Source organism: Aotus nancymaae, unplaced genomic scaffold (assembly GCF_030222135.1).
Source record: "Aotus nancymaae isolate 86718 unplaced genomic scaffold, 86718_ANA_hifiasm-v0.15.2.pri h1tg000067l, whole genome shotgun sequence".
NCBI lineage: Eukaryota > Metazoa > Chordata > Mammalia > Primates > Aotidae > Aotus > Aotus nancymaae.
In genome coordinates, this window is record NW_026988482.1 from 36,242,533 (window position 1) to 36,264,481 (window position 21,949).

Here is a 21,949-nt window from a genome sequence, read left to right on the forward strand (position 1 = left end):
GAAGGTTCCTCGTCAATGATTACTTCTAATAATAATTTCTCTGGACTTTCCTATAGTTTTGTATTTTTGTAAAGTAAGCTGGTTCTAGTCAGTCATCCCCAAGGACTACGATTCTATGAAGTCGCCCAATTCTTTTCACACCCTTTCTGTGTCCAGTGGGGTGCTGCCTTTGTCTCATTGCGGGTCTCCCTCTCTTGCAGCGCTGACAGAAGGCTACGTTGGAGCCCTGCACGAGAATAGACACGCCAGCGCAGTGCAGATCCGCAGGCGCAAGGCTTCAGGCGACCCGTACTGGGCCTACTCTGGTAAGTCCAGTTCTGATGGCGATCACACAGGCCAGTTAACATCCCATTCAAGTCACTTGAAAGCACACTTTCAATCACTTTTATGCCTGAGTTCTGTTTGCTCAAACCTTTCGTAGTTCACTAAAAGTTGAAATATCGGAGCCTGTTTTCCCTCAAGGTTGTAAGTACCTTAATTTATCTCTACCACCTGTTTGCTCGACCTGTTTTCCCCTCAATTTGCATTTATTTCTGAACTCTGCTGTTAATGAGTTATTGTGCCAAACTTGTAATTTTCTGAAAGACGTAGTCTTTTCTGTCTTTTCAGTGGCTGTGATTTCAGAGAGCAGAAAATATATGGCTAGTCTTGAGCTGCTAAATGTCTGCTAAACATTAGGAACATCAGATATCAGAATGCTCTATTAGGCTCTAAGCCAAGAAATGCAACTTTATTTTTAAATCACGTCTTGTTATTTAAATGTATTTTAGCCGTCTACTCAATGGTAATCTGCAGTTCTTTTCATTTTTATTTTTACTTTTACCCTTTGAGCTAGTGAAGGGAGAGAGCATTGTTCTAACTATGTTGAATATTACTTTGGAAATAATTTTCTTACATTTTAAGGGGATGAAAATGAAGACCTAAAACTAGGTACAGACCTTTCTGGATTAGGCTTCTCACAACTTCCAAAATATGAGAGGTGGATTGTTATTTCTAAAACAGCTTTTTGATGCTCAAAAATATATGGAAAATGTATTAAAGCTAATTAAGGAGGAATGCTTGAGTAAGATAGACCACTTTGGAAATTACTTTGGCACTGAATAATTCAAATTCCTTGTATGAAAGAGCTTGGAGGCACAGAGTATTAGTCTTAATAATAAATCTATGTATTATGCAATGTTTTTGCATCTAGAACTGAAAGTATTCTTTTCATAATGATGCTTGGGTTTAAATCCTGAATTTCTCCCAGCAAATTCTGTTAAATTTATGTCAGTATAAAATGTATAGGTCTGATCTTTAATTACACCTTATCTATTGGCTTTTTGCATCCTTTTGTCTATTGATAAATCTCCTGCCCTGCGGGGAGAATAGCCTATCTGTTTTGTTTTGCAGTGAACAGATAGTGATTCTGAAGTCTTCCATCACACCAGATACCTTGTGATTAGAATTATCTAATTAGAGGCTTTTTGTCACCATTTCTGATAAATGAAGGAAATTGGGAGATGAAAGCCAGAATGACGTATATGTAACATCTTGCCAAGAAACCCAAAGAAAATGTATCATTTTGTACTCTGTGGCTCTGACATCAGTCAGGAGGAGGCACAAAGTGGCCTGCTATTTACAGTTCATCAATTTAGAATAATAATGCTGTTAGTCAGGAAATTGGAAGTTATATCCCATTAGCATGTCCAATTGCAAATGGCAGCAAAGAGATGAAAGTCCTTAAACTTTTCCCGTGACATAGTTAAGAATGACCGTAAGTGGTGCCATCTTTGTGATGGAGTGATTGTGGAGGTCTTTAACTCTGGTGGACTTAAGAAGCCTCCATTTTGTATTTCTGGAATGCATTGTATCTGAATTTGGGTACTGCCTCCAGTAACAGAAGGGTTGATAGTTCAAGAGTTGGCACACTTTTTTCTGAAAAGATCCAGGTAGTAAACATCAAAAGCCAAATCATCTTTGTTGCAGCTACCCAACTCTGCCATTGAAGCGTACACATACCCACTGACAGTTCTGGAGAGACTGGCTGTGCTCTGATAAAAATTTATTTATGAGTACTGGAATTTGAATTTTATAATTTTCATGTGTCAGGAAATATTCTTCTTTTGATTTTTTTTCATTCATTAAAAGAGATATAAACTATTCTTGCTTTACAGGCTGTGCAAAACCAGGTGGCTGGTTGGATAGGGTCCACAGGTTGTATAGTTGGTGAACCCTTGTTCTAGTTAATTTTTTTTCCCTAGAAATCAGATAGGAGAGTCATTTGAGGAATTGCTTGGAAGGGTGTGGACTGGTTTGGAAGAATGAATGGAGTCATTTGTTAGGCATAATGGAAAAAGTAAGAGTAAAAGAAGAGTAGGATGTGACAGGTATCAACTGATGGTATACAGTTCTTATGCTTGCAACAGTTCTTCCTGACAGTTCGACAGTATCTGTGGTTGCCTCATACTGAAGGGGTGCAGTATTGGTTCTCATGTCAAGAAGTCTTGGAGTTCATCACAGGCATTCCTTAGCATTTGGCCAACGTGTAAGACAAGCCAGGAAAGAGTAAGAGTTGAGGCCTGTTACTGTGGGTGCATCAGACCAGCATCTTAAAACCACAGCCAATGAGATGTGGGACTGTTAGCTGCAGGGATAGTCCTCTAGATATAATTGTTGCTTGAAAAGTGGGACTGACAAAAAAAAACGCCTCATTTTTTATGAGGGAAATGTTTCTAAATTTACAAAATGAAGGAGGCCGTTCCTGAAAAACTGGTTTAATAGTCTAGATTTTAATCTCAGGCCTCGAATTCTCTGATTTGTCTTACGTCCTCCTAAAATAATGCCAGGGGTGCTTTAGGGATGCAGTGTGTGAGGGTATGAATTTTGAAGTCATGTAGACAAATCATAGTTCAAAGTGAAGTTTCATTAATATCCTGATGATGTTGGAAAACTGTGACATGGGAATGATTAACAGCACTTCCCACGTAGGGTTGTTATGAGAATTCACTGAGATGATGTTTGTGAAAACGTTAACGTAGTCTCTGGCATAAACTAAGTAGCTGATATTACTTATTGCTTATTTTCGAGACGGTTATTATTACTTTTGCTGCAATTACTGTTGTTTTTGGAATTCACAGTGTTGCAATTGACAGTGGGTGATTACTGGATAATTCTGAGCGCTGAATAAGTTAGATTCTCTCAGCCATAATTCACAAGGGGTGGCTATTTGGGATTTGGGAATGAGGGTTAAGCAGACTATCCTCAAGTCAGAGGTCAGCAAACTACAAACTGCAGCTGTGTTTTATAAAATAAATTCTATTGGAACACAAGCACACCCATCACGTTGCTTATCATCTATGCCTGCGTTTGTGCTACAGTTGCAGAACTGAGTAGTTGTGACAGAGACCTAGAATATTACTATTCTAGTAATATTGAATATATAGTAAAATTGAATATTGAGTATCTAGTAATAGTGAAAAGCCTAGAATATAGCCATCTGGCCTCTTATAAAAAAAGTTTGCCGGCTAGACATGGTGGCTCATGCCTATAATCCCAGCTCTTTGGGAGGCCAAGGTGGGCGGATCATGAGGGCAGGAGTTCGAGACCAGACTGGCCAACATGGTGAAACCCCGTCTCTACTAAAAATACAAAAATTAGCCAGGCATGGTGGTAGGTGCTTGTAATCTTAGCTACTTAGGAGGCTGAGACAGGAGAATCAGTTGAACCCGGGAGGTGGAGGTTGCAGTGAGCTGAGATTATGCCACTGCACTCCAGCCTGGGTGACCAGAGCAAGACTCCGTCTCAAGGCAAAAAAAAAAAAAAAAAAAGAAAAGAAAATGTTTGCCAACTCCTGCTTACAGTAATATAGTCTGGGTTTTTAGCAGATGTTAGTCTGACTTACATACAGAACTGTTTCAGAAATTTGGAAGCTTTTTTCTTTCTTTTTTTTTTTTTTGCCTTGCATTTCCCTTAAGCTGAAATATCCTCAGCATGTCTTCTAGATAGCATTTTAGTTTTTCTGTGATCCTGCTTTTGGAAAGGACTTGGGAGGGCCAAAGATGAGTTTATTTTGTTGTCGTTGTTAGTTGTTTTTGAGACAAGGTCTTGCTCTGCCTTGCAGGATGGAGTGCAGCGGTGCCATCTCAGCTTACTGCAACCTCTGCCTCCAGGGTTCAAGAGATTCTGTCATCTCAGCCTCTCGAGTGGCTGGGACTACAGGCATGTGCCACCACGCCCAGCTAATTTTTGTATTTTTGGTAGAGATGGGGTTTTACCATGTTGGCCAGGCTGGTCTCGAACTCCTGACCTCAAGTGATCCGTCCACCTCGGCCTTCCAAAGTGCTGGGATTACAGGTGTGAGCTACCGCTACTGGCCAAAGATGAGTTTAGAGGGCAGTGCCGCAGGAAGTGGATCAGGGAGATGAGTGGGTGTGGGATGTTCTGGGGTGACTGTGTCCGCTCCTATTGTGTGAGTGGGTCTGGTAAACAATGCTGACCCTGTTATTCTCATGGCATTCCCTTTTGGTCACTAAGGAGAGGCATGAGCTTTCCAGCTGTGGATAGCTTGCTTTTAGAATGATGTCATGAGCTTGTTTTTAGGATATTGTCATGATAGTAGTTCTTTATTATAATTTTTTACTTGTCTCTTTAAGACTAGCTTACTTTATTTCCATTTCACTGCGTCACTTTGGAAAATACAGACACCTTATTTATGTTTGAAATGTTAAGCTTTACCTATATAGGCCTATCAAACAATGCCTTTGTGAATGAATACCTGTAATTTTAGCATGGAGACCTATTTATTGAGGAACCTGGAGATGTGTATTAGAGTTCTCTTGTGGTCATTGGAAGATGGGTTGTCTCTCTGGGTCTTAATTTCATCTGCTAGTAAAAAATGAGGGTCATAATATCTGAGTTCATGAAAACCTCATAGAAGGTATGAAATGGAACATAAATGTACGATATTATTGTTGACATAATAATAGCAATATAATATGATTGCTTTATATCTTTGTATTTTTTTTTCCTTGTACCAACATAGTAGGCAAAAATGGGAATGAGTTATATGTTTCATGTAGAATTATACAGGAAAAAATGCCACAGTTTAATAGTATCTCAATAGAAATAATAAAACAATTTCTTTTCTATTAATTTTACTCAACTAAAGTATATTTCCGTGTTTCTTGAGGTGATGGTAGCTCATGAATTTTGGAGTTTGCCCAGAACTTCTAAAATTATTGCACAAAGAGTATCACATGCTAGCTAGGTCATCAGTGCAGGAAAGAGAAAGGAAAATAAATCTAGAGTAAGTTCGGGTCGAAATTTTTTTTTTTTTTTTTTTTTTTGTTTGAGATGGAGTTTCACTCTTGTTACCCAGGCTGGAGTGCAATGGCGTGATCTCGGCTCACTGCAACCTCTGCCTCCTGGGTTCAAGCAATTCTCCTGCCTCAGCCTCCCAAGTAGCTGGGAGTACAGGCATGTGCCACCATGCCCAGCTAATTTTTTGTATTTTTTTTTACTGGAGACTGGGTTTCATCATGTTGACCAGGATGATCTTGATCTCTTGACCTTGTGATCCTCCCGCCTCGGTCTCCGAAAGTGCTGGGATTACAGGCGTAAGCCACTGTGCCTGGCCTCGAGTTGAAATTTGAGGCTTTTTATTTTTTTTTTGGTGATAGCGTCTTGCTCTGTTGCCCAGGCTGGAGAGCAGTGGTGCCATCTTGCAGTGGCACCATCTTGGCTCACTGCAACTCTCTGCCTCCTGAGTTCGAGCAATTCTCACGCCTCAACCTCTCAGGCAGCTGGGATTATAGGTGTGCGTCATCACTCCCAGCTAATTTGTGTATTTTTAGTACAGACAGGGTTTCACCATGTTGGCCATGCTGGTCTTTGAACTCCTGAACTTAGGTGATCTGCCCGCCTCAGCCTCCCAAAGTGCTGGGATTACAGGCATGAGCCACCACACCTGGCCAGAGGCATTTTTATAAAGCTGTTTTCTCTCTTGCACCTCAAAGACTGGAGAAAAACAGGTGGTCGTTTCTTTCCTTCCTCTGCCTTTTTTTTTTTTTTTAACTTAATTCTGTTTGGTTTTCACATTTTTAATAATGTCTTATCTCATGTTCCCTCTGTGTAGAAATAGCTTCTAAGAATCAGTACAAGGGGACCATCTCTCATTGTTAGAGGAATCCAAAATTGAAATATGCAGTGACCAAAATTCCCCAAAAGACATGTGTGGCGTTGGGATGGGTGAAGGTGAAGCAGGATTGTTGTAAGAGGCATTCCTGCCATGGCCAGGGGCCATCCATGGTCCTTTCTGACTATCTTGGGATTTGACGACTTGCTCAGCTGTAAAATGGAGATAAAAGTGTGTGTACCTGGCAGGATGGCTTTGAGGATTAAAGGTAATATATATTGGCACCTGTAGTATGTACCTTCTGGCCCCCAACCTGGAGTAGAGTATTACCTATTTGGCTCTTAATTATATGGCACCTCACTACACTATTCATAGAAACATCTTGTTTTATAACATGCATATGTATGTGTAGGCGTGTGTCTCATTTCCCCAGCTAAATGTAGAATCCTTAAGGACAAGGATTATTGCTTATAATTCCCTGTTTCTCCTGCAGTGTGCCAGTGTATCTTGTTTTGTGCAGATTGGGTGCATGTTTTTTCAGGTGGGCAAGTGGATAGATGGATAAATTAACTCAAGCCAGAGTCTGTCCTTGGGAATTTACTAATGGGAGTCCTGCTGTGAAATTCGGATAAATTAGTGGGTGATTTGCAAAAGGTTTCACTCTTGCATCCCTTTAAATAACAAGCTCCCCTGGTGAACTTAAGATATAATTAAATTCCTAGAATTACATTTTCACGCCTATTTTTAAGACTGTCTATACCGGATAAAGCAAAATACATGTGCCTGCAGAAGTCAGCTTTTGTCATTAGAAGAATGGAAGGCACTGTAGGCCTCAAAGTTTAATGTTAATATTGTCGTGTTATTTGCCTCTCTCCTGAAGCCTCCTCCAAAATCTCTTAAGGGAATCATTTCCTTATAGACATTCTCTTCCTGATAGAGACACTTTTTTTTTTTTTTAGGCAGAGTCTTGCCCTGTCACCTAGATCTCAGCTCACTGCAACCTCCTTCTCCTGGGTTTAAGCCATTCTCCTGCCTCTGCCTCCTAAGTAACCAGGATTACAGGCATCTGCCACCATGCCTGGCTAATTTTTGTATTTTTAGTAGAGATGGGGTTTCGCCATATTAGCCAGGCTGGTCTTGAACTCCTGAGCTCAAGTGATCTGTCTGACTCAGCCTCCCAAAGTGCTGGAGTTACAGGCGTGAGCCATTGCACCCGGCCCTAATAGAGACCTTCTGCTGGTATGGAACCAAACCACTGCGGAGGATCAGCCAGAGTCTTTGTCTCAGCTCGGCGGCTCTCTCTGCTTTGGTGCTTAGTCCGATCCATTTCTGCCTAAATTCCTCAGTCTTCCCTTTATTTATTTATTTTTACAGTTAATTTGTATCTTTTCTATATATCCTTATCAATCTACTAACAGTTTTAAAGTAGAATTACTTATTTGTTTACTGCACTTATTAATTGCCTACTGTGTGCCAGATGGTGTTCTAAATGGGAATGGCCAGAGACGCTGCTTATAGAATTGCTTTTGCCAGATTCCCACATTCAAAATTGGACAGGTGTTTGCCAGGACACACACAGGCCTTGAGCATGGAGGACTCTGGCAGTGACTAGAGAACTAGAAGCAGCTCAGAAGCTCCAGAGCTTGAAGGGGGATGGAGAAAGTTAAAGGCATAATGGAGAGAACTGAAGTTAGACTATGGAGGGCCTTATGATACTCTACTAGTGACACAGAACTTCTGTCTAAGGGTGATAGGGAGTAATTAAAGAGCTTCACCTGGAATTGGACTACAGTTGGTTTTATGTTTAAGACCACTGGTTGTAGGGTTAAGGACTGGGCAGCGGGAGGAAGAGGGCAGGATGAAAAATGATGAGGTTGTATGACTGGGGATTGGAGAGAGAAAACAGCTCATGGGAGTTCATTATCATTTGTACAAGGAGGAGAAGACAAAATGAATTTTGTAGGACTACCCTCAAGATGATTGAAGACGGCGTTGCATTTAATTTGAAATGAGTAAATGAGCAGTGGTAAGTTGGTTAAAAAGATAAAGAATTTGGACTAGAACCTATTAAGATGTAGTATAGTATTTTGTCTGCATTTCTTATGCCCTTCAGAGTTCATGCTCTTTGAACAGAACCTTTGTCTGTAATTAATCATTGTATTTCCCTGTTTCTACCTAAATGTTCTTGGATAGGAGGGCCTCAAGGTAGGGAACAAATTGTAGAATAAACTGTTTCTTCCTACAGGTACTGTTTTTCTTTTATAGTTGATGTGTGGTTACAAGAATAGATGGTGTAAGAAAAAACACATATGGTCACACACTAATCAGAACTTTATGTACAAAAGAGAAAAATGTGTTGCCATATGCTTAAGGTACCTTGAGAATTTTTCATTACTTGGCCTAGTTTGGTGAGTTTCTCTCCACTGTTTGAAAGAAATTGTTCTCCCTACTTAGAGTTCTTTTCTTTTCTTATTTTTTTAAACTCTGATTCTTGCCACCTGAGTTCTAAAGTTTCTTGGCATTTTCTCTCTGGAGGTGGTTTCACAAGTGTTTGTAAAGTTAATAGATGCTAATGTATTAATATATTATAAGAGGACATGAATACGTTCCCTAGGGGCCTTGTGACCCTTGGAAAAGTCTAGCAGTAAGGTGAAATATTGTTCAGTGCTGTGTTGATATCAAGTGATACATTATCAGTGGTAACAATTTCAATCGTTGCTATGATGGGTCATTTAATACATGGGTAAATGGAATGCTGAGAGTTTGGGTTTGAAAATGACTCTGAAGGTAGTGGGGAGATGGAGGCTTTTTGGAGGGTTTTGTAGCAATATCTGTGAAAATATTAATTATTGTTAATCTTTCATCCAGCACCTCTGCTTCTCTGAATTTGTCTTTCTGAAACACGTGTGCATGTCTCCAAAGTAGCATTGTGTTTAACATCCTAACTGACTAAAATAGGGACTTGGGTAATTAATTATAATACATCTTTACATGGAAATGCTTACCTGAACATCCACCAAAACGCAGGAAGTTGAACTACAAGATTTATTAAAATAATATGGGTAATACGGTCCCATTAATGAATAAAGCTGAAGAATCCAGAGACTATACCCAACATTTAATTGTGGTTATCATTGACAAATGAGAGATACTGTCTTTTAATACTTACATTTCTGTAATATTTTAATATTAGGTGACTTTTTCATTTTAGAATAGATGGCTAAATGATATCAAATCCAGGCAATTTTCTTTGTAACAATTTTGAGGGGGAGAGAAAGAGAAGGAAAACCTAAAAGGGAAGCCAGAAGGAAAGCAGAAACCTTTTTGTCTCTTTAATTGGCTATATCTAAATTTTTTAGGTGAAACATTTTCACCGGCATTTCAAATTTTATAAAATGCTGATATGAACTATGCAGAAATTAATGAACTGATATTGACTTAGTTTGAAAATGAACATCAAGATTTATGGAGCAAAGCAGTAAATATTGACCCAACCAAAGATAAGGTCAATATTTACTTTGACATAACATAAATCCTAATATTCATTAATCTATACATTTATTGCGTCAACATAAGGCATGCAGAGAGTTGTATATAAATATATATTTTTCTTATCTGTGATGGATTAAAGTCAAACATCTTTTTTCCTGGTTATAAATTTGAAAGGATGATATTCTCTCCTTTGAAACTAGCTTCTTGGGGGAGAGGGATGTGTGCATGGGTGGAAGGACGTGATTAATTTAAAGGTTCAAAGGAGAAATACACCTAGCGGAATACATGTATTATAATTGGACCACAGTGATTTGCCTAAGGGCTGCTGGTCTTTTTTTCTAACCTAACAAAACATGCTCTTTCATTATATCTGATTTGATTCATAAAGCCCACCCACTTTGTTTTCTTTTGTTCTTTTTCTTTTCTTTTCTTTTTTTGAAACAGGATCTCACTCTTTTACCCAGGCTGAAGTGCCTGGGACCAGATGCATGCGCCACCACACCTGGCTAATTTTTGTAGAGATGGGGTTTTGCCATGTTGGCCAGGCCAATCTCAAACTCCTGGGCTCAGGCAGCACTCCGGATTTAGCCTCTCAAAGTGCTGGGATTACAGGCGTGAGTCACCAAGCCCCTCTAAAACCCACCTTCTGATGATAGAAAACAGGGGAACCTTCTATCTTTCCCTCTGGATATTGTGAAGCTACTTATGTAGAATTTCGTTTGGCGAATAACATATTGTTGGTATATATCATGCTTTATAATACTTTATTGGCTGAAATTTCCCATGTTGAAATTATCTTATTATTATTATTATTTGAGACAGAGTGTCAATCTGTTGCCCAGGTTTAGAGTGAAGTGGCACAATCTTGGTTCACTGCAACCTCCGCCTCCTGGGTTCAAACAATTCTCTTGCCTCAGCCTCCCGAGTGGCTGGGACTACAGGCGTGTGTCACCACGTCTGGCTAATTTTTGTATATTTTAGTAGAGATTGGGTTTCAGTATGTTGGCCAGGTTGGTCTCCAACTCCTGACCTCAATTGATCCACCCATCTCAGCCTCCCAAATTGCTGGGATTATAATAGGTGTGAGCTACCATGCTTGGCTTCATGTTGTAATTATCAAGTTGAACTGAACTCTGCTTTCTTATGTTGCGCCTTCTCTTGGTGGGGTGGTCTCAGTAGCAGAAGGAAAAAAATAAGGAGGACCCGTTTCACTGGATTGTGAACTTTTAGATTTGCCAATATGTAGTGGAATACATGTCTAATATATACTTAAAGACTGAATTTTCCCACTGTTTATTTAAGCGAAGAAAATAACTCAGTCACAGGCTTAAGTATAATCTTGAAGCTATGCAAATCTTATGTCTTACATGATCTTGTTGTGGTCAGTCTACCTGGCATGTTCTTTGAGTGTAAAGTGGTGTTGTGAGTTTCAGTGGTTTGCTGGCTAATCTTGAAATGACCATCACTTCTATCTCTTAGCGGGTAATTGCCTATGACCCTATTTGAGATCAAGTGCATTAAGGGTGGTCATCTTCTTGGTAGTCTTTCTTGCTATTAAAACTTACCTGTCCTATGTTTCATTTACTTTAAGGCCCATTTTTTTTTTTTCTCCGAGATGGAGTTTCACTCTCGTTGCCCAGGCTGGAGTGCGGTGGCACGATTTCGGCTCACTGCAACTTCCACCTTGTGGGTTTAAGTGATTCTCCTGCCTCAGCCTCCAGAGTAGCTGGGATTACAGGCATCCACCACCACATCCAGCTAATTTTTGTATTTTTAATAGAGATGGAGTTTTACCATGTTGGTCAGTCTGGTCTGAAACTCCTGACCACGTTATCCGCCTGCCTCAGCCTCCCAAAGTGCTGGGATTATGAGCCACCACGCCTGGCCAAGGCCCATTTTCTGTTATGTAACTGAGAACTTGTGTAGGTTAAAAACATATTAGTGGTATGTATATAACATAGAATTTTGCCTTCTTGAGAAATGCTGTCTAATAACTTCAGGAATTCTCACTTTTCATTCTGTCACTATAGTATATAATAATGTTTTCCACTGGGTGTGGTGGCTCACACCTGTAATCTCAGCACTTTTAGAGGCTGAGGTGGAAGGATCACTTGAGCCCAGGAGTGGAGACCAGCCTGGACAACATAGTGAGGCCCTGTCTCTACAAAAAAATTTAAAAATTAGCTGGGCATGGTAGCTTATGCCTGTAAGTCCCAACTACTCGGAAGGCTGAGGTGGGAGGATCGCTTTAGCCTGGTCAAGGCTGCAGTGAACCCTGATCACGCCACTGCACTTCAGCCTGGGAGACAAAGTGAGTCCCTGTCTCAAAAAATAATCATAATAGGAATACTAATAATATGTTCCTTGACTGTACTAGTAATTAGGATTTTATGTCATATGAAAAATGACTCTATGACTCTACTGTGATACAAATATTTGACTCTAACATAATAAAGTCATTTCTTCTTGAAGTTTTTTTTTTTTTTAAATCAAGGAGAAAGTGAGTTTTGTACTAATAGGTCTTTAACATCTCTCTGTCACTTGCTCATATCTCTTTTTATCAATAAGAGATAGGACTGGCCTCAGTCCGCTGGGAGAGTATCTTAGAATTTGATCTCTTGGATTTCATTATATCCTGGTACCCTTCGTGTCTGGCAGGCCATGCTAGTTTTCTATTTTGATGTGTTACATTTCCTATTAAATTATATTTGAGATTTTATAAAAAGTGGGCCAGTTTAAAGAAAAATTTTTTCTAAGCAGTAGTACAGCTGGGTTTCCAATATGACAGAATAAGTCTTTTTCTGTAGGAGATATCACAACTTTGACAGGATTGAAAAGCCTCTTGTTTTGTGCCTTATAATCAAACTATATCTGTGATTTGAAAAATGACAAAAGGTATAAAATTTCCTAGAATTGGTTTTAAAATGAAGGAAAATAGTTAGTTCAAAAATTATGGCTCATTGTAAGTGCTGGTTCTGGTATAGCCATACAGATTGTTTAAAATCCTTAAATACATACTTGCCCAGTCCCACTCTGTTCCCCATTTCTTGCTGCCCTGGAAACTCCTCTTGTTTTGGGACCTTGTAAAAATCCTTTCTTAGACCTCTACACCCATTCTCAACCATCCTTGTGATTGGTTATTATCTCTGATTTGTTAAATGATTTAAGTATCATTTCTGCTTATCATGATGGAAGGAATTCCAGAGCGATAGGCCTGACTTGGTAGGTTTTTTGGGATTTATATTATGCTCTGCAACCCATTCATTTGTTTTTTAATTTTATTTTAAGTTCAGGGGTACATGTACAGGATGTGCAGGTTTGTTACGTAGGTAAATGTGTGCCTGGTAATTTGCTGCACCTGTCAACCTATCACATAGGTATTAAGCCCAGCACCCATTAGCTAGTTTTCCTGATGCTCACCCGCACCTCTTCCTGCTCCCCAGGCCCCAGTGTGTGTTATTCTTTTCCCTGTGTCTGTGTGTTCTCCTTATTCAGCTCCCACTTATAAGTGAGAACATGCAGTGTTTGGTTTTTTGTTCCTGCATTAGTTTGCTGAGGATAATGGCTTCCAGCTTCATTCATGTTCCTGCAAAGGATGCGAATGAAGGATCTCATTCCTTTGTATGGCTGCATAGTATTCCATGGTGTGTATGTAACACATTTCCTTTATCTACTCTCTCATTGATGGGCATTTAGGTTGATTCTATGTCTTTACTATTGTGAATAGTGCTGCAGTGAACATAGGCATGCATGTATCTTTATAACAGAATGATTTATAATCCTTTGGGTATATGCCTAGTAATCAAATTGCTGGGTCAAATGGTATTTCTGGTTCTAGGTCTTTGAGGAATCACCCCACACTGTCTTCCACAATGATTGAACTAATTTACACTCCCACCAGCAGTGTAAAATTGTTTCTATTTCTCCACAGCCTCTCCAGCATCCATTGTTTCTTGAGTTTTTAATCGTCATTCTAGCCAGGCATGGTGGCTCATGTGTGTAATCCCAGGTCTCTGGGAGGCTGAGGTGGGCAGATCACTTGAGGTCAGGAGTTCAAAACCAGCCTGGCCAGCATAGCATGGTGAAACCCCATCACTACTTAAAAAAAAAGAAAAAAATTAGCCAGGTGTGGTGGTGGACTCCTATAATCCTAGAATCTCGGGAAGCTGAGGCAGGATAATCGCTTGAACCCAGGAGGTGGAGGTTGCAGTGAGCCAAGATCGTGCCATTGCACTCCAGCCCGAGCAACAGAACGAGAGTCCATCTCAAAAAAAAAAAAAAAAAAAAAAAAAGTCATTTTGACTGGCATGACATGGTGTCTCACTATAGTTTTGATTTCTGCAGTCTATTTCTTGAGTTGATCTTGAGCGTTTCCTTGGACATGGGAAGAAGCCACTTAATCCAGATTTCCTGTTTATGTTGATCCACATTCTCCCAGGTTGAAGCCCTTTTTCTGGGGGAGAAAAACAAGCTTCTTCTTAAAGCTGCATGAAATTTTGCTGCTCTCAGAGGCATCATTTAGTAGCTCTGCCCCAATTATTGTTGGCCACTTTTCTTCCTGGAAACTGTGTTTCTCTGTTCCACCCTTCCCCCTAGTTCCAAGTGTTAGGATGATGTTCTTCCTTTTAGCAGGGTGTGCATGCCATTAGTACACTGGGTATTGATTGGTCATTGAGAGATTTTAGCAGGAACATGAAATATGAAGCTCTTCTTGGCTGTGTGACTAGCACCTGCAGAGATGGGCAAAGGCATTTTTAGTGTGTTTCTGCTTCTGGGGCTCTCTGTGATAATGGGAGGTATTTTCTTCTCACTGTTGTTAAGTACATGGTCCACACACTCCTCTTGGGGAGTGATTTTGACACTTTTTGATGGTCCTGTGGCTTTTATATTATTACACCACCTCCTAATGAGTTATCTTTCTCTCACCATCTACTAGGTGTGGAAAGGAAGTTTCAACACTCAAGACCAATTGGGCTGCATACGTGCTGTGCCAGAAAGAACTAGTTAACATTTGCTTCTCCTTGTCATATAAGTACACCACAGCTAGCAGTATTATTAGGATTTTTCTCTTAAATTCCTATGGAAGGCATTTCCGGGAGTATGATTGAGTATAAGGATTTGTTTTTGGATCTGTTTTAGCCTCTAGAAAAGACTCCCTTACTCTCTTGGCCTAAGTGTTGGGGAGTTTATTGTCTTACATAGCACACCTAGAGACAGGACACCTCTGGGCAGCATCTTTGTACTCTGCCATCTTTAAGGGGTACCCCATGTTGTTTAGACGTTGCCATCTTTAGCGGGTAGGCTTGGTCCTTAGAATCACTTTCCTTGTGGTCTTGTCATGGCTTGCAGAATTCTAGATGTCAAATACTGAGTACAAAGTTCAGAAGAGAAAGGGAAAATGTCCCTTTCTTATGTCTCTGTTGCAGAGCATTTAACATGTTCTTCAAAGCATCCCACCCCTGGTGAATCAACTTCATATTTTGTTGGTTGGACTTGGCTCATGTGCTCATGCTTAAACCAATTACTGGCCACAGGAATAGCAGCACCGCTGCCTTAGACTGATTAGGATCTACTCTAGAAGTAGCAGAGGGAATGGGTCTTAGAAAATATAGCCTGTGTGGCTGCTACCCTTGTCATCTTTTTCAGTTTTTTTTTGAGATGGAATCTCGCTCTGTTGCCCAGGTTGGAGTGCAGTGGCTCAATCTTGGCTCACTGCAACCTACACCTCCCAGGTTCACACGCTTCGTTTGCCTCAGCCTTCCAAATAGCTGGGATTACAGGCACCTGCCATCATGCTGAACTTATTTTTGTACTTTTTTTTAGTAAAGATGGGATTTCACCATGTTGGCCAGGCTGCTCTTGAACTCCGGACCTCAGGTGATCTGCCCAAGTCAGCCTTTCAAAGTTCTGGGATTACAGGCATGAGCCACGGGGCCTGGCTCATTTTCAGGTTTTAAAGGCTGAGCAACCCCATGGCACTTCATAAAGGAAAATGTTATAGGAAAGAAATGTGTTTACTTTTGAAATGAAAATTTGATTTCAAAAGCCTGACATCATTGCAAATAAAATAATAAACCTCCATGAATTTGGAGTTCTTTATGCTATTCCTAGCTCCCTGTCCACTTCTGTAGCTACTAGTTACATGTTGCTATTTAAATTTAATTAAAATGAAATAAAATTTAAGATTCAGTTTCTCAGTCACTCTAGCCAGATTTCAAGTTGCCAGGAGCCACACATAGCTAATGACTACACTTTTGTATTGCATAGATAGTGAACATTTCTATCCTGGTAGGAAGTGGTGTGCAGAGGATAAGGCGTTATGGAGGAACCTGATGGTTCCTCAATAACATATTATTGAGTACTGAAGACGTGGGTCTAAGACCTTTCCGAAAAGCTTGCATAATGCCCCAATTTACAAGCTTCAGGTAGACCTCCCTCCTTTTCCTTTTGGAGGTCTTGAGAAGTTGACCTAGGGTATATTTTTTGAGCTTTGTTTTTACCAAGGTTCTGAATCTTTGGAGAAATAAATTAGGGACTTACAGTGAGTGGACTGTAGGGGTGAGGAGGTGTGAGGGCATCCTCATATCGGTCTTCATTCATCGAGTCATTCAGTCAAAGAGTGTTTATCAAGCACAGGCCCGGGGGAAAGCTCATTTTGACACTAGAGCGGACTACAACAGAGAACAAAACATATAAAATTACATGTGCAGCATATATAAAGTAACATGTAATCTCATCACATCGTTCTGTGAAATAAAGTGTGAAGGGAAGTGGTGCCTAGAGAGGTTTGTAGGGGAAGGAGGGGTTATTTTAGCCTGGGAAGACCTCTCTGATAAGGTGACATTAGAGATCTGAATATAGAGGGACTGAACCTTGTGGATATGTGAGGTAGGCATTACAGGTAGCGGGAAGCAGGGAAGAGAATAGCACTCGGAACGGTTCAATGTTATACCTAAAACTACTCTGCGCATTTTAATTAGGCCTCGTTCTAGAACCTTCTGGCCCTGTATTGCTTAGGATAAATTTTCCGTTGTTCTAGAGTAGTAGTTCTCAACTGGGGACTATTTCCTTTTTGTGCAGTATTTGACACAGTCTGGAGACATTTTTTGGTTGTCATAATTGGGGACGGTTGGGTGGCCCACTGGCATTTAGCGGGTAGAAGCCCAATATGCTCTTGAACATCCTACAATGTACAGAACAGCCCCCACAATAAAGAATTATCTGGCCCAAAATGCCAATAGTGCCAAGATTAACAAACCTTAAACTGAAGGCTCACCAGAATTTATCGTTTTTACCCAGTTGGTGTCCATGCCGCTGTGAGGTTCTAAGCCAGTCCTTAGTTGAATGAGTACTCCTTGGCACAAACACAGCAAGCTGTGTTGTGCACAGTAGCTAAGGTATTCGAGAATCAAGTGAGTGTCATGGTGTTCAATCCTCTTTGGAGATTAAAGAGTAGAAATGGAAAGCTTGGCGAGTTGACCATTTCAGAAAGTTATGCATAAAATCATAAAGGAATGAATCATACTTTTGGTTATGGTGAAAAGCCCACCTCGTAATGTCACATGGAGGTGATGAATGTTGACTGTGCTGCAGTAAAGAGGTGGTGAGATTGCTTTTATTATTATTGTTTTATTTTTGAGGTCTCTTGTGACTATGCCATATGTCAACTCTTTGATTTAAGAGGCTGTTAGGAAACAATATTCATCTTAGTATTGCTAACCATGAAGGACCCTAGAGGATCAGCTGGCCAAGCCACTACAGCACCCTGAGAAAACTGACAGTTACCCAGTTGGGAACCTTGACATGTCACTTCAGGGATGGCAGGGAATAGCAGTTTCTTAAATGATCCCTTTTCACAAAAGGAGTGGTAAGGAAACCAGAGCTGTGAATTGTGATTGACAGGCTCCGATGATCCAGCTTTTTGTCCAGTGTCAGCACCTTAATATTTGATAAGCGTTACATAAATGTTGTTATAATGGCCACAGATTTCTTCCAGAATAGATTTCTCACTTTTTTGTATAAATTAAGCGAAAGGTACCTTGTGATGGGGTATAAACGCATGTATATTTATCTACACGTGTTATGGTGGCCTGAATTTTCCACAGAGCAGATGGCTGTTTGTACTCACTTCTTCCCAAACCCTCTTGTAGATATTTGAATATAAAGATAGATTCATGTGGTCACCGCCCCCAGGGAGCTCAAAGGCTCTTTTTCTCTTTTCTCTATTGAAAGCCAATTTTTATCATCGATGGCCACTGACGTTGTAGGTTCAACATACCAACATCTAATATATTTATCTCAATATTCCTCTTGTACGTCTGCAAGGAGTTTCAAAACGTGTAAGATTATTTATACATCAGGGTGGCTCAGAAATACTTTTTCTTTAAATTGGAATGATAGTGTCTTACCAAAAGTATTGACATATCTGTTTAAATTGTGAGCTGTGAATGTTACTCCAGCTTCCTCCATTCCTACAGTTTGGAGCTCAAATTGGAGAAGGTCATGTGAGAACCACTTTCCTCCCCAAAGAAATGTTGGCATTATTTTAGCATCTTTTTTTCTACCCTGGGTTCTTTCTCACATGCCAGAGTAATTCCAAAAGAGTTTCTTCAGTCAGTGCTGTTGACAAGAGACTTTATTTTTGGAGATATTTTTTCTTTTAAGTTTTCTTTCTTAGCTTTTGATTCTAACATCTCTGATTGATAATCACATTTTCCAGATTTCCATCTATATATTAAAGGAGTAGATTTTGGGATTTCAACTGTCAGTATAAAAAGGAAAATTTGTTGCTATCACACATGTATTATTTAACACCATTATTATGTTAACATGTTTTCTTAATGAGTAAATTAATAAAACAGTCATTGATTTTGTTTTGTGTTTTTGGTTTGAGACAAAGTCTCACCTTGTCACCCAGGCTAGAGTGCGGTGTCATGATCTCTAGTCACTGCGACCTCTGTCTCTCAGGTTTAAGTGATTCTCCTGTCTCAGCCTCTATAGTAGTAGCTGGGATTACAGGCATTTGCCACCACACTCAGCTAATTTTTTTTTGTTTTTAGTAGAGATGGCTATTTACCATGTTGGCCAGGCTGGTGGTCTCGAACTCCTGACCTCAGATGATTTGCATACCTCAGTCTACCAAAGTGCTGGGGTTACAGGCATGAGCCATCACATTCAACCCAGCCATTGAGTATTAAAACGTGTTACTTAGAAAGTAGAAGAATTGCCGGGCGTGGTGGCTCGTGCCTGTAATCCCAGCACTTTGGGAGGCCGAGGCGGGTGGATCATGAGGTCAAGAGATCGAGACCATCCTGGTCAACATGGTGAAACCCCATCTCTACTAAAAGTACAAAAAATTAGCTGGGCACGGTGGCACGTGCCTGTAGTCCCAGCTACTCAGGAGGCTGAGGCAGGAGAATTGCCTGAACCCAGGAGGTGGAGGTTGCGGTGAGCCGAGATCGCGCCATTGCACTCCAGTCTGGGTAACAAGAGCGAAACTCCGTCTCAAAAAAAAAAAAAAAAAAAAAAAGAAAGTAGAAGAATTACCAAACTCCATTTTTTTTAACTAAGTAATTTTTTATGGTAAGATCAGCGTATCATTTTTTTTTTTTTTTTTCTTTTTTTTTGAGAGGGAGTTTCGCTCTTGTTACTCAGGCTGGAGTGCAATGGCGCGATCTCGGCTCACCGCAACCTCTGCCTCCTGGGTTCAAGCAATTCTCCTGCCTCAGCCTCCCAAGTAGCTGGGACTACAGGCGTGCGCCACCACGCCCAGCTAATTTTTTTTGTATCTTTAGTAGAGACGGGGTTTCACCGTGTTGACCAGTATGGTCTCGATCTCTTGACCTCGTGATCCACCCGCCTCAGCCTCCCAAAGTGCTGGGATTATAGGCGTGAGCCACCGCGCCCGGCCATCATAATCTTTTAATCTTATTTTATTTTTGCTTATTATACATGATGATTTTCTTCTAGTAAGTACCGTTTTTCTAATTTTCCTCATGTAGACAGCTCGAAAATGTATACATTATCATTTAAATAATTTGTCTAGAGGTAACCTCAGCTGAGTGCTGCCCTTTGCAGAATATGTTTTACAGGATATTAAATGTGTTTAAAGTATTCTTTCACATTAATTGGTTGGCATTTAGATGTTTTAAATTATTTTAATGAATTAGGTAAAGCTATAATATAAAAGATAGAAAATACATACATTTTTAGTGTTCTAGGACACTTCAGTGGACTATAGAATGCTTTAGATGAAGTTAAGATGAATATTTTATATTTGGCTGGGCATAGTGGCTCATGCCCGTAATCTCAGCACTTTGAGGAGCCCTGGTGGGGGGGTTGCTTGAGCCTAGGAGTTCACGACCAGTCTAAGCAATATATTTTTTCCGTTTCTACCAAAGGAAAAAAAATTAGCTGGGTGTGGTACACCCTTGTAGTGTCACCTACTCTAGAGGTTTACACAGGAGGATTGCTTCAGCCTGGGAGATTGAGGCTATAGTGAACCGTAATCACATGGGTGCACTCCAGCCTGGGTGACAAAAGCAAGACCCTGTCTCAAAAAAAAAAAAAAGTTGTTATTTAATTTTGAGTTCTCACTACAGGACAGAATAGATTTATGGACTGGGAAGACAGGAAATATAATAATTAGAGATATATTAATTGATTTTAGCTTTTTGTCTGTAAAATACTAGTCATAAATGCAGTTACTAGAATCTATGTTTATGGTCTTCGAATTTGATCGAGACAGAGTTAATTCATCAAAAAGCCGCTAGACTCACCATTTATCACAACTAATCGTGAATTTATATCTCTGTAACCCACAGGTATGATCTATGTCTTTTTTTGGTAGGGGCATTTACTGCAGGCATTAATTTCAGACATTGAGAGACTTTTATAGCCATTTAACTGTTAGCTACCTAGAGACTTAAATAATTTTACTGGTTTCTCTGTGTTAGCCTCTGGGAGTAGAGTTTCTCCGCAAAAAAAGAATGTCATCAGGCCGGGCGCGGTGGCTCACGCCTGTAATCCCAGCACTTTGGGAGCCTGAGGCGGGCGGATCACGGGGTCAAGATATCGAGACCATCCTGGCCAACATGGTGAAACCCCGTCTCTACTAAAAAATACAAAAATTAGCTGAGCGTAGTGGTGCGCACCTGTAGTCCCAGCTACTCGGGAGGCTGAGGCAGGAGAATTGCTTGAACCTGGGAAGCAGAGGTTGCAGTGAGACAAGATCGCGCCACTGCAGTCCAGCCTGGCGCCTGGCGACAAAGTGAGACTCTGTCTCAAAAAAAAAAAAAAGAATGTCATCAGTACAGAACTGTTGGAGTCTCTCTTTGCCAGCCTCGGTATTGAGTCTGTGTAGAAAGTCCCCGGCAAGTAGCTACATGCAGGTGGTTGCTCAGAGAGCATTTTCTGACAATCTGTGCCTGGAACATTCGTTGAGGAGGCTGTTCACAGGCTTTTTATGGCAGGAGGCTTCTGTGACCGTGGAAGATTGGGAAAGGCTGTAGTAAAGATAGTAATGTAGGTTGCTTTGCTGCAGGACTTCTCAGATCCTTTAATAGTCCACTCTGAACAGAATGGGAAACTTCTCCACTGTGCACTTACACATCCCATTAGAAAGTGAGGGAAAGAGGAAAGTGGGTGTGTGTCGGAGGGTCTGTTTGCACAGGGGAGAGGGATGTGAGGGAGGATAAAGGTTGACTCTCCTGAGTTGGCTGTCATAATGATTTCCCCGCAGCTTGATGTGGGCTGTGCTGCTGTTAGGGGGTGTGGTGGGAGGGAAATTTCAGTCCGCAAAGATAAGTTCCAAATGAGGAGTCACACACCTCCTATGAAGTAGTAAAAGGAAAAACTCTGTCAATTTACATGAGAACTGTTTTCCTTGCTTCTTTATTTATTGGAAATGGAGCATTTGTGGATGAAAGAATTCCTTGGGGGATAAAACGCCATTTAGTTTAATGTGACAACAATATGTTTTCAAGTCACCATAAATGAAAATGTTTACTAGAAACAATGGCATTTACATTTATGGACATGAATTGTGTGTAATATTTAAGAGGGTGATGATATATGCGCGTGTGGGATGGTTTTCTTTCCATGAATTTGGGGATAATAGAATTGTCACCCACAAATGTTTATTTTTTGTTTTCATTTACATCTGTTGCTCAGGCTAGAGTGCAGTATCCTTTGGCCCAGTCATAGCCCACTAAAGCCTTGAACTCCTGGGCTTAAATGAGTCTTCCACTTCAACCTCCTGAGTAGCTAAGACTACAAGCGTGTGCCACCACGCCTGGCTGATTTTTTCTTTTTTGTAGAGATGGAGTCTCACTATATTGCCCA

At 40.4% G+C, this 21,949-nt stretch overlaps 1 protein-coding gene across 2 annotated transcripts in view; it reads left to right on the forward strand.

The window, feature by feature from the left end:
* Positions 1-21,949, forward strand: part of PTPRG (protein tyrosine phosphatase receptor type G) — a 765,140-nt gene that overhangs the window by 198,811 nt on the left and 544,380 nt on the right. For both annotated transcript variants that reach the window (XM_064367285.1, XM_064367284.1), the window contains exon 2: positions 201-305. In XM_064367285.1, coding sequence (XP_064223355.1) covers positions 201-305 — 105 coding nt within the window. The remainder of the gene's footprint in view (positions 1-200; positions 306-21,949) is intronic.